We start from the raw sequence: 16,911 nt of genomic DNA on the forward strand, positions 1-16,911 counted from the left end.
TTCCGGTCCGCGACGTCGGGAGAGATTCACTGTGCATGGTGCTGAAAGAGTTAAACTGTTTCAGCACCATGGACAGTGACTTGCGATCCCAAAACACATGAACCTGTAAAAAAAAACGAAGTTCTAACTTACCGATTACTCCTGTCTCCTTCCTGCAGTCCGACCTCCCGGGATGACACTTCAGTTCAAGTGACAGCTCCAGCCAATCACAGGCCAAGCACAGGCTGCAGCCAATCACAGGCTGCAGCGGTCACTTGGACTGCCGCGTCATCCAGGGAGGTGGGGCCCGATGTCAAGAGAGGCGCGTCACCAAGGACGCGTCACCAAGGCAACGGCCGGGAAGTTCTCGGTAAGTAGGAACTTTATCTTTTTTTTTTACAGGTTTTTCGCTGTTGTGTTCGGCATTCACTGTCGAGGGTGCTGAAAGAGTTAGCTCTTTCAGCACCTTGGACAGTGACGGGCGTTGACAAGCCTCATCTCTATGATGCCGGCTGCGCGAAAATCACGCAGCCGCGCATCAGACACGCATGACACACGGAGCTGTCAAATGGTTTTTGCGCTCGCAAAACGCCGCGTTGTTTGCGCGCGCAAAAACGCAACGCTCGTGTGAATCTGGCCTTACATAGAGGATTAACCCTTTGTAGTGGAACATGCTTTCCTAAAATTAATCTTTGTCTTTTCTGGGCAATGCTCTATTATCAAGTTCTAGGTCAATTTTTATTGTGAAGATTACAGCAAATCGTGACGTGCATTAAATTTGCAATAAAATTTGCAACTTTTGACGTCACTCACCAAATTCCAAAACTGATAAGAAAAGTGTCTGTTGTCTCCAAGGAGACGTAGTTTAGGCAATATTCATTTAGAAAAATGTTGTTGGAAATTTATGCGGCTGATGGCAGGAGTAGATTTTATTTTTGGTCAGTTCCAAATGTGCCAAATTTATTACAAGTTGTGCATCTTTTAAAAATGTGGCGCAAATCACTCTATTTTACTTAGGCCCCATGCACATGTCTGCGCGGTATTTACGGTCAGTAAATATTGCCCGGACAGGCTGCGGAGTGTCATCCGCATTTGTGAATCGTGCTCACAGTAATAGGTATAGGAGGACAGTCCGTAAATGCGAAAAATAAGACATGTCCGATTTTTTGCGGCTCCTTTCTACGGCATGGACATACAACCGTAAATATATGAAAAGTGTCCGTGGCTGATAGAAATGCATGTGTCAGTAATTTATCTGATTTGCAATTGTAATTTACGGATCTGTAATTCCATATAAAAACTACAGACGCGTTTGGTTTAAGATACATTATTCTTAGTAAATGTGGGCCGTAGTCTTTACAGAGTATTTTTGGAATTAAATCTTACAGCGGGTGACACTGTTTGACCGGTGGCTACAGAAGCACAATGATGGCAGAGGTGGGACAAGCTCTCTTGGTGCCCCGATGTTGTGGTTTCACGATGTGCCCACCACCCTCAGTCTCTAAAGTTCAGCATGATAGTTGTTAGATGGATAATCATTCATATCATTGTCCTGTGTCACACCTTTGCCCAGGGCCGCCATCAGGATTTTCAGGGCCCCATACAGCTAAATTTTCTGGGCCCCCCTACCGTGGCACCGTCTGTTAACGGTACTCCAGCCAGCACTATATCATGCTACCCAGGGCCGCCATCAGGGGGGTATTAGGGGTACTGATGTGAGGGGCCCGGCCAAATCTAATTGAAAGGGGGGCCCGGCAACTGCGACGACTTGCCTTTGGTAGGAAAAAAAACAGGCCCCTGCAATGGGGCCCGTTTTTTTCACCAAAAGAATGTCGTGAGCTGCCGGGCCCCCCTCTTGTCATGGGGGCCGTCAAACACCGATCGCGCGCACCCGCAAACTCCCACGCGTGCGCACTCTCAAACTCCCGCGCGGTGCGCACACGCGAGCACGCACCCGCGACCGCACGCACCTGCGACCGCACGTGCATGAGTCCACGAGTACGCACCCGCGATCGCACGTAGCCGCGACCGCCCGCCCGCGCACCCGCGACCGCCTGGTACCGCGCACCCAATTTTGAGGTAGATTTTGACCTGCCCACACTATCTTGCCGCGTTTTTTGCCCGCGGCGATTGAGGACAGCAGACAAAAAATGCAGCGAAAAATGCATTTTCTGCCTCCCATTGATTTCGATGGGAGGTCAGAGGCGGAACCGCGGCAAGAAACGATGTGCTGCTTTTTCTTTTTTCCGCGACTGGCTCCCATTGATTTCAGATTAAATCAACGGGAGGCGGTTTTGGAAGTTGTTTGGTGCTGATTCTGACGCAGTGTCCGAGTCAATATCAAGGCCCAAAAACTCTGTGAACTGGGCTTTATTGTTAGGGCTTATTCAGACGAACGTGTAATACATCCGTGCAACGTGCGTGATTTTCACTCGCCTCGCACGGACCTATGTTACTCTATGGGGCCGTTCAGACTGTCAGTGATTTTCACGCAGCGTGTGTCCGTGTGTCCGCTGCGTAAAACTCACGACATGTCCGATATTTGTGCATTGTTCGCGCATCACGCACCCATTGAAGTCAATGGGTGCGTGAAAATCCCGCCCAGCACTTCCGCAGCCGTATAAACTATGAATGAAAACAGAAAAGCACCACGTGCTACAAACATACAAACAGAGTGTCATAATGATGGCGGCTGCGCGAAAATCACGCAGCCACGCATCATACGCTGCTGACACACGGAGCTGTTATGGACCTTTTGCATGCGCAAAACGCCACGTTTTTTGCGCGCGCAAAAAGCACACGCTTGTGTAAATCCGGCCTTAGGGTAGGAACACACTAGGCATGAACACTGCGGATTTTATGCAACACATTTTATTGTGGAAAATCCGCAGCGTATTAGTCGCAGCCGAGTGGATGAGATTAGAACAAATCTCATCCACACGCTGCAAAAATAATGGACCTGCAGTGTGGCTTTTGGCTTTTTAAGCCGCAGCATGTCAATGTATTCTGTGGAATCGCCGCTCCTCTGTTGCGGAAATGCTGCGGTTCTGCCGCAAAAATCACAAATGAGAAAAAAAAAGGTACTTTTTTAAATTGATAAAGTTTAGACTTGCCCCGGCCGTAGTTTAGGGCGACGCGATCCTCTATTCTTAGCGCAGCCCGGCCTCCTGTCATGACGTTTCATACCATGTGACTGCTGCAGCGGTCATATGGTCTACAGTGTCATCCCAGGAGGCGGGGCTACGTTCAGAAGAGAGAGATGCGTCACCAGGACTACGGCCGGGGCAAGTCGAAACTTTTTTTTCCCTGCAGGATTCCCGCAGCGGACATGCCTCACGAAACCTGCGCCACTATTTGGTGCGGTTTTGCTGGCGGAATTCCCTGCGGCTACCGGGGCGGATAAGCTGTGGAGTTTTACTCAGCATATCCGCCTAGTGTGTCCCTTATGATGTCGCTCCTTGAGCTGCTGCCGGTCTCTAAATAGGAAATTGGTCCAGTAGAATTTGGAATTATTTTTTTTTGGGAGCCAGCTTAAAAAAATACAAAACTTTTGTGTTAGGGCCTGTTCACATCACTGTTCGCTTCCGTTCTGAGGTTTCCGTCGGGTGAACCCCGCAACGGAAAGTGAAAGTGACAGCACATCTTCCGTTTCAGTCACCATTGATCTCAATGGTGACGGAAACATCGCTAATGGTTTCCGTTCGTCACCATTCCGGCTGGTTTTCGGACGGAATCAATAGCGTAGTCAACTGCGCTAATGGTGACGGAAACGGAAGCTGTGCTGTCACTTTCACTTTCCGTTGCGGGGTTCACCCGACAGAAACCTCAGACGGAACCCCGGAGCGGAAGCGAACGGTGATGTGAACAGGCCCTAACACAAAAGTTTTGTATTTTTTTAAGCTGGTTCACAAAAAAAAAAATTACAAATTCTACTGGAACAACTGCCTATTTAGAGACCGGCAGCAGCTCCAGGAGCGACATCATAAGGGACACACTGGGCGGATATGCTGAGAAAAACTCCACAGCTTATCCGCCCCGGTAGCCGCAGGGAATTCTGCCAGCAAAACCGCACCAAATAGTGGCGCAGGTTTCGTGAGGCGTGTCCGCTGCGGGAATCCTGCAGGGAAAAAAACGTTTCGACTTGCCCCGGCCGTAGTCCTGGTGACGCATCTCTCTCTTCTGAACGTAGCCCCGCCTCCTGTGATGACGCTGTAGACCATGTGACCGCTGCAGCAGTCACATGGGATGAAACGTCATGACAGGAGGCCGGGCTGCGCTAAGAATAGAGGATCGCGTCACCAGGACTACGGCCGGGGCAAGTCTAAACTTTTTTATAAATTTAAAAAAGTACCTTTTTTTTTTCTCATGTGTGATTTTTGCGGCAGAACCGCAGCATTTCCGCAACAGAGGAGCAGCGATTCCACAGAATAAATTGACACGCTGCGGCTTAAAAAGTCACACTGCAGGTCCATTTTTTTTGTAGCGTGTGGATGAGATTTGTTAAAATCTCATCCACTCGGCTGCGACTGTAATACGCTGCGGATTATCCACAATAAAATGTGCTGCATAAAATCCGCAGTGTTCATGCCTAGTGTGTTCCTACCCTAAGGCCGGATTTACACAAGCGTGTGCTTCTTGCGCGCGCAAAAAACGTGGCGTTTTGCGCATGCAAAAGGTCCATAACAGCTCCGGGTGTCAGCAGCATATGATGCGCGGCTGCGTGATTTTCGCGCAGCCGCCATCATTATGACACTCTGTTTGTATGTTTCATTCATAGTTTATACTGCTGCGGAAGTGCTGGGCGTGATTTTCACGCACCCATTGACTTCAATGGGTGCGTGATGCGCCAACCACGCACAAATATAGGACATGTCGTGAGTTTTAAGCAGCGGACACACGGACACACGCTGCGTGAAAATCACCGACAGTCTGCACGGCCCCATAGACTAACACAGGTCCGTGCGAGGCGCGTGAAAATCACTGACAGTCTGCACGGCCCCATAGAGTAACATAGGTCCGTGCGAGGTGCGTAAAAATCACGCGCGTTGCACGGACGTATTACACGTTCGTCTGAATAAGCCCTAACAATAAGGCCCAGTTCACAGAGTTTTTAGGCCTTGATATTGACTCGGACACTGCGTCAGAATCAGCACCAAACAACTTCCAAAACCGCCAGTCGCGGAAAAAAGGAAAAGCAGCACGTCCTTTCTTGCCGCGGTTCCGCCTCTGACCTCCTATCGAAATCAATGGGAGGCAGAAAATGCATTTTTCGCTGCGTTTTTTGTCTGCTGTCCTCAATCGCCGCGGGCAAAAAACGCCGCAAATAAACGCGGCAAGATAGTGTGGGCAGGTCAAAATCTGCCTCAAAAATCTTTAAGGAATTTTGAGGCAGATTTTTTTCTGCCTGCAAAATACTCTGTGTGAACAGGGCCATACATAATCAGCACTTTGAGACACTTTACTCACTGTGTCAGAAGAGTTGCTCCCACTCCAGTCCTCGTCAGGCGATGTCTTCGGTCCCGACGTCCAGTCCTTCATCTCCAGCCAGGCTCCAGGTAAGTTGGGTCCATGTGTGTCCGCGGCTGCGTGCGTGCTGTTGCGTCTGCGAGCGCCCGGGCTGTCGCAGGTGCGCGCTTCCGTGGGTGCGCGCTTCCGCGGGTGCGCGCGCGGGCTGTCGCAAGTGCGGGCGTTCACGGGTGCACGCTCGCCGACGCTCGAGAGTGCGCACGCGCGGCAGTTTGCGGGTGCGCGCGATCGGTCGGCGGTGTTTGACGGCCCCCATGAGAGGGGGGGGCCCGCAGCTCACGACATTCTTTTGGTGAAAAAAACGGGCCCCTTTGCAGGGGCCTGTTTTTTTCTACCAAAGGCAAGTCACGGCAGTTGCCGGGCCCCCCCCTTTCAATTAGATTTGGCCGGGCCCCTCACATCAGTACCCCTAATAACCCCCTGATGGCGGCCCTGCCTTTGCCCGCCAAACAATGAAGTCCTAGTCCTAGGCGACCGCCTACTTCTTGTACCACCCCTGGATGAAGGCTATGTTCACACTGGCATTAAGCTTCATTCTGTCAAGTTTTTGTTGCTCTCTGACGGCCAAAATAATGTGATCTGCTTCGCTTTTGTTTCTTATAAAAAACTGACGGACCCATGATAAATCTATGGGATCCATCAAAATCCATTATACAACAGATCAGTGATATCTATAATGGTTTCCATTATTACAGGGGCCACGATGGACAATCCATTATGTAATTGGGTGAAATTGAAGCAGATGACATCATGCGACCAGAGGCTTAGGCTACCGCTAGACATGGTAGTGGCTGCATGGGATAAAGCCCCTTAAGCTCCCGGCCGTCAGCTTTGCTCACAGTGCTTTGTATGGTGATTATACTGGAAAGCCAAAGGGGCAGAAAATGTCAGAAGTTTTTAGAAATTTGATATACAAATATAATTTGACAGCAAAATTATGACATCCAGACATTATATAGTCCATAAAATCTAATAGTCCAGTATCAAATGGTCCAATGGATTCTAGAGTATAAGCGTTTTCTTGTATGTACATATGTATTGTACTGCGTATAGATGACTGTAGGAGTCTAATATAGTGTTACTTTATTCTCTATTTCAGCTGGTTCACTGCGCACTTGGTGAGTTTTTACATTTATTAATTTTCCTTCAAAATGACAATATATATATATTTATTTTATTATTATTATTATTATTTATTATTATTATTAATAATTATATCCCTTTCTATTCAGCAGTGTCTATATAAAAGCATCCTAAGAATGGCCATATACATTAGACTGTACTTGTCAACTACGTTCAACATATGTACCGGGAAAGCATAAACCGAACGTTTAAGCCAGGAGCATATGCCGAACGTATCCATAAGGCCCCTGGCACCCGGTGTATTCTATACAGAGGAATAGAGTAAAAAATGTATACTGAACGATATACGTTTTTTGCTATGCTGGTCTTACAGGTGAAGTTTACCACTATATGTCTAACTAGAGGCATATATTGCAGGCTTCTATCAGGAGATAGTCGGGTGGCCTCTAAACACATTTGTTTTTGGGTGGGATGCGCTTTATATGAAGACGCTCTTAGGTCATGTTCAGACGTGGCAGAAATTTTCCTTTGCAGATTTTTCCGCAAAATACGCAACGAATCTACACCAAAATTTGCATATTGGACAGGTAATTCAGACACTGCGGATATCACAGCGGACTTGGCGCAGATTTCAGCCTTTGTATTGCAAAGGCTGAAATCCACAGTGAAAATCCTCTGATTCTCCGCTGACGGCCATGCATGCTGCGAAACGAAAATTATTCACCGCAGCCTATTTTCTGCACCGTCTGCACTAAGTTACCTAAAAAGCCATAGAAAGTAATGGGAAAAAAAATCTGCTGCGGATTTCTACTGCGGACTGTCCAAAGCAGAATTCTACAGCAATTCCGCCACGTCTGAACGTGCTTTTACACGAGCCAATTGCAGTATCCCAGAACTGGGAGTAAGGAGTGAGGATCAGCCGGCACTTGTCACGGTGATGGGCTGGCGGGTGTACCTATCCCTCCACGGTGGCCACTTCAGATACTGCTCCCCAGTCTGGTGCAGGGTAAGGAGGTCAAAGGGAAATAGAACTTGGATAGATTTGTTGTGACGCCAGTTATATATATGTAACCTGGGGATGAGCTCCAGTGTGGATGTAGGGCTGTGATGATAACCCAGGGCAGAATATAACAAAGTCCACAGATATTGAGAGGTGCAGGGGTGGATGCACTGAAGCTGATATCTTCCCTCCACAGTAAATGGATCCAGAGAAACATGGGGGGTAACTTAGAAAATCCAACTTACTTTACTTAGATGAACTTGCAGTGAAAGTATTGTACAGGCAGGCTGGATATAGCATGGAGTACAGGCAGGCTGGATGTAGCATGGAGTACAGGCAGGCTGGATGTAGCACGGAGTACAGGCAGGCTGGATGTAGCACGGAGTACAGGCAGGCTGGATGTAGCACGGAGTACAGGCAGGCTGGATGTAGCACAGAGTACAGGCAGGCTGGATGTAGCACGGAGTACAGGCAGGCTGGATGTAGCACGGAGTACAGGCAGGCTGGATGTAGCACGGAGTACAGGCAGGCTGGATGTAGCACGGAGTACAGGCAGGCTGGATGTAGCATGGAGTACAGGCAGGCTGGATGTAGCACGGAGTACAGGCAGGCTGGATGTAGCACGGAGTACAGGCAGGCTGGATGTAGCACGGAGTACAGGCAGGCTGGATGTAGCACGGAGTACAGGCAGGCTGGATGTAGCACGGAGTACAGGCAGGCTGGATGTAGCACGGAGTACAGGCAGGCTGGATGTAGCACGGAGTACAGGCAGGCTGGATGTAGCACGGAGTACAGGCAGGCTGGATGTAGCACGGAGTACAGGCAGGCTGGATGTAGCACGGAGTACGGGCAGGCTGGATGTAGCACGGAGTACAGGCAGGCTGGATGTAGCACGTGTAGTGTCCTGACAATACCATAGAGAAGTATTGTTTACATTGTAATGCATTGAACATAATGTTATATGTTGTGTTATGCTGCCACCTAGTGATGCAAATCTATTTTTCCAGCCTGTAAAGGGTGTGGCTGGAGAGGAGGGTCTGAGGCAGTTCCCATGAGGCTTTGCAGCAGAAAGTTGTAGAGGAGTCGGTTCCAGGAGAGGAACGAGGGAAGACAGCCTGTGAGGAGAGCTGAGATAATACTGGGCCTCACAGCATATTTAGTTCAGAAAGCTTCTGGCCTAAACTAGAAATTAATACAGGGAAACAAACCTGCGTAAAGAGAAGGAAAGCAAGAGAGAAGAAAGTTCATTTTGCTGCTTGCAGATAGGAAACTGTCCCAGCCTGACTCATCCCGCCTGCCCTAGCTGGATAATAACTTCTATGTGGAACCAAGCTGCAGCCTGCAATCTTCCAGTAAAGAAACTGTGAGTTATTATTATACCAAGTTACATCACCGTCTCCTGCGTGTTAATCTGCACTGCACCCACTAACAACAAGGGCACCCCATATCCCATCCACCAGGAGACAGCACCACAGGGTGTGCCCCAGGGGGAATCAACAACTACCACCCATACATATGCAGATCCCCCTCCTTCACTGTGCCAGCTCCGCAGGAGTGTGAGAGGACTACAGCCACCGTGAGTACTACAACTCCCAACATTGGTCTCCGCACTTTCCCTCATCCCCATCGGGCTGTTGCACATAAATTGGCGCTGTGAACAGGATAAATATACCTCTGTGCCTGCTAAAGAGACTTTATTGTTGCAAGAAATTATCACCAGCACATGTGGGGTTAAGCAGCCACCTTGGAAAGACTGTGTGTTAAATATGGAACTTGTGATAGAAATTGCTGTACTGACAGTGAATCTGATTAGAGACTTTTACATTGAATTGATCATTGTTTTAGCAGAACAAAAGTGACATTAGAGACTGTTTGCATTGAATTGTTTGCTGCATCACAACTGCTCTTAGTTCCACCCCCGCTCACTTGAAGGCGGGAAAGCAGAGAATCTGCCCAGCAACAGCAAGGAACCTCATGTTACAGACCACTACAGTGGAACCAAAGTTCCTACCTACTGTTGTAGTGGGAAGGGAGGAACCACCGGAAGTAGATGGGCGCCGCCATCTTGAAAAGTACAGAATCTGAGTCACAGCGGCCGCTTATATTCCAAAAAGACAGAGAAAGAGGTTCCAGCTCCAAAACAGTGAGTACCGCTGAAAGTTTTTACAATTCAGCCCAAGTAAAGATGAACTTGTCGCATCAGTGAGCACAAATAAGAGACTTACTACACATTCTGCTACTGAGCATCTCGTTGCTAGGGGCAACAATAGGAATTTATATTAGAAATGTCTGACGACAGCGATAACGGCTCCCCCAGACGAGGTGGATCACCCACAACCAGGCATATAATGCCACTAACCATGCCGTATTATTTTGGAGCACCCTGGCTCCCCCGCTACAAAGGTGAATCACATACCCTGAGAGAATTTAAAGGGAAAATGCTTGCTATGTTCCGGTTATATCCAGTGTCAACAGAACAGAAGGTGGAAATTCTCATTGGCCAGCTAGGGGGCGCTGCATTGAGAGAGGTAAAGTCATGGCCTCATTCAGAAAGAAAGACAGTAGAACAGATTCTTGAAAGACTACTGGTCACCTTTGAAACCAGGACGGTATCAGAATTGAAAATGCGCTTCTTTAGCAAGAAACAACAACCCGGTGAGTCCCTTAGAGACTATGCTTTATCCCTACAGGAGGCACTGAGGGCCGTTATAGAAGTGGACCCACGTGAAGCACAGAATGCAGATAACACACTGCGGGAGCAGTTTATTGAAGGAGCTGAAACAAAGTCTCTGAAAAGTCAACTAAAGATGCTGTCTGCTCAACATCCTGAAAGTACGTTCCTGGATTTTAAAGAATTGTCCATCAGAATCCTGGGAGTAGAACTCAACCAAGAATCAACCAAATTTGCTGTGTGTTCTGCTGACAGTTATGGAGATGCTAAGCTCATGTGTCCTGTGTCTGCAGGAAGTAATCTCATTGCTGCAAAGGGTGCACAAGTGCAGATTCCAGATGCAGTGGCTGATTTAAAGGACCAAGTCGCAATCCTGACTAAGAGCTTGGAGAAGGTGTGTCATAAGCTTGAACAGTTAGAGATGTGTCCTCAGCCAGAGTGTGAGTCCCCACAGCATAGGAGTCGTCCTACTGACAGTGCGAGCAAGGGATACTACAGGAGATCTGGAAGATTGCCTACAGACAGGTTTGCTACTCATGGAAGGCCCATCTGCAGACACTGCCACAAAAGTGGTCATGTGGAGAGAGAGTGCTGGCGGTCAAAAGAACATCCCTCGGGTGGAAGAACACTAGGTCCAGAAGATCCAAATTGGCTGACCAGGTATGTTGGGCCCCATCCATTAGTCACCATCCACATTAATGGGGTACCCTTTACAGCTCTGCTGGACACTGGTTCGCAAGTCACCACCATACAGAAAGCCATGTTTGAGAAATACTGGAGCAGCGACCTATTGATGCAGCCACCAGAAGTTTGGCTGAATGTTATTGCAAGCAATGGTCAGACAGTACCCCTGCAAGGTTACTGGGAACCCACCGTTCAAGTGGGAGAGACTAACCTAACACAGCATGGTGTGATCGTAGTAAAGGTCCATGATGAAGACATGCCTCCAGTGGTGCTCGGAATGAACATCCTAAGGAATTGTTATGGGGAAATGCTAGATGCCCTACACCGATCCCTGCCAACAGCTTCACACTCTGCGCAGAAAGTAATCCAACAGACTATTCGTGTGCTGTGCGCTCAGCAGAAGTTTGCCAACGTCAGAGGAGAGATCTGCCGTGCCCGCATTAGAGATGTCCGTACAGTGATCCTGAAACCCGGTACCGAAACCCTGCTGTGGTGCCATGCTCGCCCAGGGATACGAGGCCAAGACTACCAAGCCTTAGTAGAACCCCTCCATCTTGAAGAACATCCTATGGTGCTTGCTGCAAGAAGTCTAGTGACCGTTTCCCACGGAAAGGTACCCATCCGCCTCTTGAATCTGAGTGACATCCCTGTGGAATTAAAGAAATACTACTCTGTTGCCCAGTTATTACAGGTCACATTCCAAGACATTGTGGAAGTTTCAACAGTTTCTGCCCAACAGTCCACTCAAATACAGAGTACACAAGAAGAGAATTCCTCTACACCATGGTGGTCAGAAATTTCTGTTGGGGATATTGCCACGCCTGCTGAACAAATTGAAGGAGTATTGGAAGTCTCAAGAGAATACCATCAGGCCTTCAGTAAACATCCCCTGGACTTCGGGAAGACCAGCATAATGAAGCACAATATCCCAACTGGCTCTCATCCTCCAATTAAAGAGAGATACCGGCCCATACCACCCACTATGTACCAACCTGTCAAGAAGATGATAAAAGAAATGAAGGATGCCAAGGTGATTCGGGACAGTCACAGCCCTTGGGCTGCACCTATTGTCTTAGTCAAAAAGAAAGATGGCAAGATGCGATTCTGCGTAGACTACCGGAAAATTAACAATATAACCCACAAAGATGCCTATCCTCTACCACGCATAGAAGAGTCCTTGACTGCTTTGGGAAAAGCTGCTTATTTCTCCACCCTGGATTTGACAAGTGGGTACTGGCAGGTACCTATGGCCCCAGAAGACATTGAGAAGACAGCATTTACCACTCCCATGGGCCTATTTGAATTAAATTGCATGCCCTTTGGACTCTGTAACGCACCTGCAACTTTTCAGAGGTTGATGGAGCGCTGTCTGGGCCACAAGAACTTTGAGACTGTTCTGCTGTATTTGGATGACGTGATCATCTACTCTAAGTCCTATGAAGACCACCTGCAACATCTGGCTGAGGTCTTCCAGGTTCTCATTAAGCCTGGTCTCAAGGTGAAACCCTCCAAGTGCCATCTGCTGAAGCCACAAGTCAACTACTTGGGACACGTTGTTAGCTCTGAGGGTGTGATGCCTGACCCAGAAAAGATTGCTGTTGTGAAGGATTGGCCTACTCCCACCACAGTAAAAGAGGTGAGAAGTTTCCTGGGATTCGCAGGTTATTACAGGCGCTTTATACCCTATTTCGCCCAGATTGCAGAGCCTCTACAAGAGCTTCTTAGAGGACACTCAAAGGAACATCTGAAAAGACCAATTCCTATTGAATGGACTGAGGATCAAGAGATTGCCTTCCAGCTGCTGAAACAGAAGCTGATTGAGCCACCCATCCTTGGTTATCCAGACTACAGTCAACCTTTCTGCCTCTACACGGATGCCAGCAAGAAAGGTCTTGGAGCCATCCTGACCCAAATGCAAGAGGGAAGAGAACGGGTAATAGCCTTTGGCAGCCGAGGGCTTAAAGGGACTGAACGAAATGACCAAAATTACAGCTCGTTCAAATTGGAGTTCCTCGCGTTAGTGTGGGCTGTAACCGAGAAGTACAAAGACTACCTCGCGGCAACACCATTCGTAGTCTACACAGACAACAACCCCCTTGCACATCTGAACACAGCCAGGCTGGGAGCCCTAGAGCAAAGGTGGGCATCTCGTCTTGCAAACTACGACTTCATGGTCAAGTACAGAACCGGCAAATCCAATGAGAATGCGGACGCATTATCCCGCCTGCCAACCGATGAAGTACCTGCTCAGAATGAAGAAGACTGGGAAGAAGTAGAAATGCCATCCTTCTACACCCGCTTCACCCAGCAGAACACAATCACCATCATGGAGAAAGGACTTTGCTCCCAACAGCAGAGTTCAGAATCACTCCAAGAGAAGGAGCAATGGATTAAACTTCAAGCAGAGAGTCGGGTGATGGGAGAGCTGCAAGATTTTCTTGTTAGTAGAAGAGTACCTGAGAGACTTCGTCGTGGCAATGTAGACCCTGAATTAATCCGTCTCTGGAGACAGAGGAGACGACTCTTCATAAAAAAAGGTCTGATGCTACGCAGCACTCTGGATCCCATCACTGGTGACCGTCTACATCAAGTAGTAGTACCCCGTCGAGATGCAAGAACAGTACTAGAAGCCTACCATGACAGATCGGGACACTTCGGTGTACAAAAAACAGAAGCCACAATCCGCAGACGCTTCTATTGGATAGGAATGCGTGAAGATATTGAGAATTGGTGCAGAGAGTGTCAAGCTTGTGCTCTAAGCAGAGGTGAAAAACATGATCAGAAGGCTCCATTACATCCCATCGTAAGTCACCGACCTTTGGAGATCGTGGCCATAGATCATGTCAAATTTGAGCCTAGCAGATCTGGATACACATATGCAATGACCATCATCGATCACTACACCAAGTTTGCGGTTGCAGTACCTGTCCGAGACTTAACAGCCAAAACCACTGCCGCTGTTTTCTGGAAAAACTTCATGCTACCCTATGGATGTCCTGAGAAGATCCTGACTGACAGAGGGTCAGCATTTGAATCTCAGCTATTCCAAGAACTGTGTTCTCTCTACAGTTGTCAGAAGCTCCGTACAACAGCTTACCACCCACAAGGCAATGGCCTCTGTGAAAAGATGAACAAGACGCTTATAGAGATGCTGAGGACTGTGCCATCTCACAGGAGGACTAATTGGCCAACCCTGCTACCAGAGTTAGTTTACATGTACAACAACACTGTACACTGTTCCACTGGGTACACTCCCTACTACCTCATGTTTGGTCGTCAGGGCAAATTACCAGCTGACTTAGACCTGGATGTGTCAGTGCCTGATGCCATCAACCCGTTGCCAAAAACCGATTGGGTGAGTGACCACCAGAGACGTCTGGCTGATGCCAACAAAATTGTTGAAAGTCGAATGGAGGAAGCCCGCAAGAAGCAACAAATGGACTTTGACTTGCATGCTAGAGCCGAGCCTTTTAAGATTGGTGATCATGTTTGGCTCAAGAATAATCAGAGAACGAGCAAACTGGACACCAAGTGGGAAACAGAACCGTACACCATCAAAGCCATCCCATATCCTGACACATCCGTGTACGAAATAGTGAAAGAAGGCCGAGCACCTCAAGTAGTCCATCGTAACAGACTTAAATTGTGTCAAAAAGAGTTTGTTCCTGCAGAGGCTGAAATTGTTGAGAAACCTCCTGTTGTTGAGAAACTTTTACCGTCACCAGAGACACAGATGCATGATTTTTCTCCTTTGGATTGGTTCTTTGGGCCTTTAATTTCCTTCATTGTCCCTGACAAAAGTGTTCCGGATCAAGTTGAGACTCCGATAACATCACAGCCAGGGTCTTCAGCCAGCCCAGAGCAACAGATGAACCCAGAACCAGCTTTCTTCGAGGAAGAACCTATTAGAAGACCAGAGAGGAGCACCAGGGGTAAATTACCCGCCAGGTATCTCGACTAACTGTTTCATCATAGAATTGAACATTTTCTCTACCTCATACTTTTTACTTGAACATTGAATGACTTTGCTATATTTACCCAAGTTATTCCGTGCCGAACTTTTGGACACTGTCCCGGTTGGGTTAAGTACTCTTGTACCCCACAAGTTTATATGAGGAATCCACATCCCTTTTCCCCAACAGTTGATACAGGAACTTTACATTGAACAAGAGTCGTCGCCCATATTCCTTATTCTAGTGCCTTAAAGGACTGATGAGACTCTTCGTGAAAGTAATATATTGAACTGTTTTAATATATGCTTGATATGTGCCTGACTTTTCCATTCCTAGGGTTGCAGTTCCTCCATCGTTGCAGACGCCGAGGACGGCTTTTGTTAAAGCAGGGGTGTATGTAGTGTCCTGACAATACCATAGAGGAGTATTGTTTACATTGTAATGCATTGAACATAATGTTATATGTTGTGTTATGCTGCCACCTAGTGATGCAAATCTATTTTTCCAGCCTGTAAAGGGTGTGGCTGGAGAGGAGGGTCTGAGGCAGTTCCCATGAGGCTTTGCAGCAGAAAGTTGTAGAGGAGTCGGTTCCAGGAGAGGAACGAGGGAAGACAGCCTGTGAGGAGAGCTGAAATAATACTGGGCCTCACAGCATATTTAGTTCAGAAAGCTTCTGGCCTGAACTAGAAATTAATACAGGGAAACAAACCTGCGTAAAGAGAAGGAAAGCAAGAGAGAAGAAAGTTCATTTTGCTGCTTGCAGATAGGAAACTGTCTCCGCCTGACTCATCCCGCCTGCCCTAGCTGGATAATAACTTCTATGTGGAACCAAGCTGCAGCCTGCAATCTTCCAGTAAAGAAACTGTGAGTTATTATTATACCAAGTTACATCACCGTCTCCTGCGTGTTAATCTGCACTGCACCCACTAACATCAAGGGCACCCCATATCCCATCCACCAGGAGACAGCACCACAGGGTGTGCCCCAGGGGGAATCAACAACTACCACCCATACATATGCAGATCCCCCTCCTTCACTGTGCCAGCTCCGCAGGAGTGTGAGAGGACTACAGCCACCGTGAGTACTACAACTCCCAACATTGGTCTCCGCACTTTCCCTCATCCCCATCGGGCTGTTGCACACGGAGTACAGGCAGGCTGGATGTAGCACGGAGTACAGGCAGGCTGGATGTAGCATGGAGTACAGGCAGGCTGCATGTAGCATGGATACAGGCAGGCTGGATGTAGCACGGAGTACAGGCAGGCTGGATGTAGCACGGAGTACAGGCAGGCTGGATGTAGCACGGAGTACAGGCAGGCTGGATGTAGCACGGAGTACAGGCAGGCTGGATGTAGCACGGAGTACAGGCAGGCTGGATGTAGCACGGAGTACAGGCAGGCTGGATGTAGCATGGTGTACAGGCAGGCTGGATGTAGCATGGACTACAGGCAGGCTCATGAGGTTCCTTTCTTCTTTTCTCAGATTAGTGTTCAGCCAACAGGTCTTTGCTTCTCTAGCGGTTCAGCTGTAACTCTTTCTCTCTCTCTGTTAGATTTCTTTACTCCCTGGATATGTCTCTGTACACAGGGTTCTTTAGGAATTAGATGTCTCCCTCTGCAGAGACTAGCTCAGCATGCTTTTTCCTATCTAACTCCACTATCTGACTCTACTCTCTCACAGGCTCATTAGTTAGGAGCTCTGTGATTGGCTGATTGCTTCTCCAAAAACGTATAATGCTTCCAGAGAATTCTACCCTGAGCAGGTTTAATTATTAACAAACCTTGTAAAGAAAGTAACCCTTTGAGCACTGCATGCAATCACTTTACACAGATTATAGTAGAAAAAAACATCACATATACAAAATACAGTGTATTCCTGCTTTCTGAACTGGACTCCACTTTGTCGGGTACCACAAACAAACATTCATATCAACGTTTGTTCCCGATCATTGCCCTGTGTAAACCCGGAAACGATCAACTGATGAACAAGCAAAGGCTCCGTCATCGGCTGATCGG

The 16,911-nt window shown here is 48.0% G+C and overlaps 1 protein-coding gene across 2 annotated transcripts in view; it reads left to right on the forward strand.

Moving 5' to 3' along the window:
• The window catches only part of HACD1 (3-hydroxyacyl-CoA dehydratase 1), a 63,871-nt gene that overhangs the window by 30,301 nt on the left and 16,659 nt on the right, over positions 1-16,911 (forward strand). For both annotated transcript variants that reach the window (XM_075828735.1, XM_075828734.1), the window contains exon 3: positions 6,605-6,623. In XM_075828735.1, the coding sequence (XP_075684850.1) occupies positions 6,605-6,623 (19 nt within the window). The remainder of the gene's footprint in view (positions 1-6,604; positions 6,624-16,911) is intronic.

Source organism: Rhinoderma darwinii, chromosome 5, assembly GCF_050947455.1.
Source record: "Rhinoderma darwinii isolate aRhiDar2 chromosome 5, aRhiDar2.hap1, whole genome shotgun sequence".
Lineage (NCBI taxonomy): Eukaryota > Metazoa > Chordata > Amphibia > Anura > Rhinodermatidae > Rhinoderma > Rhinoderma darwinii.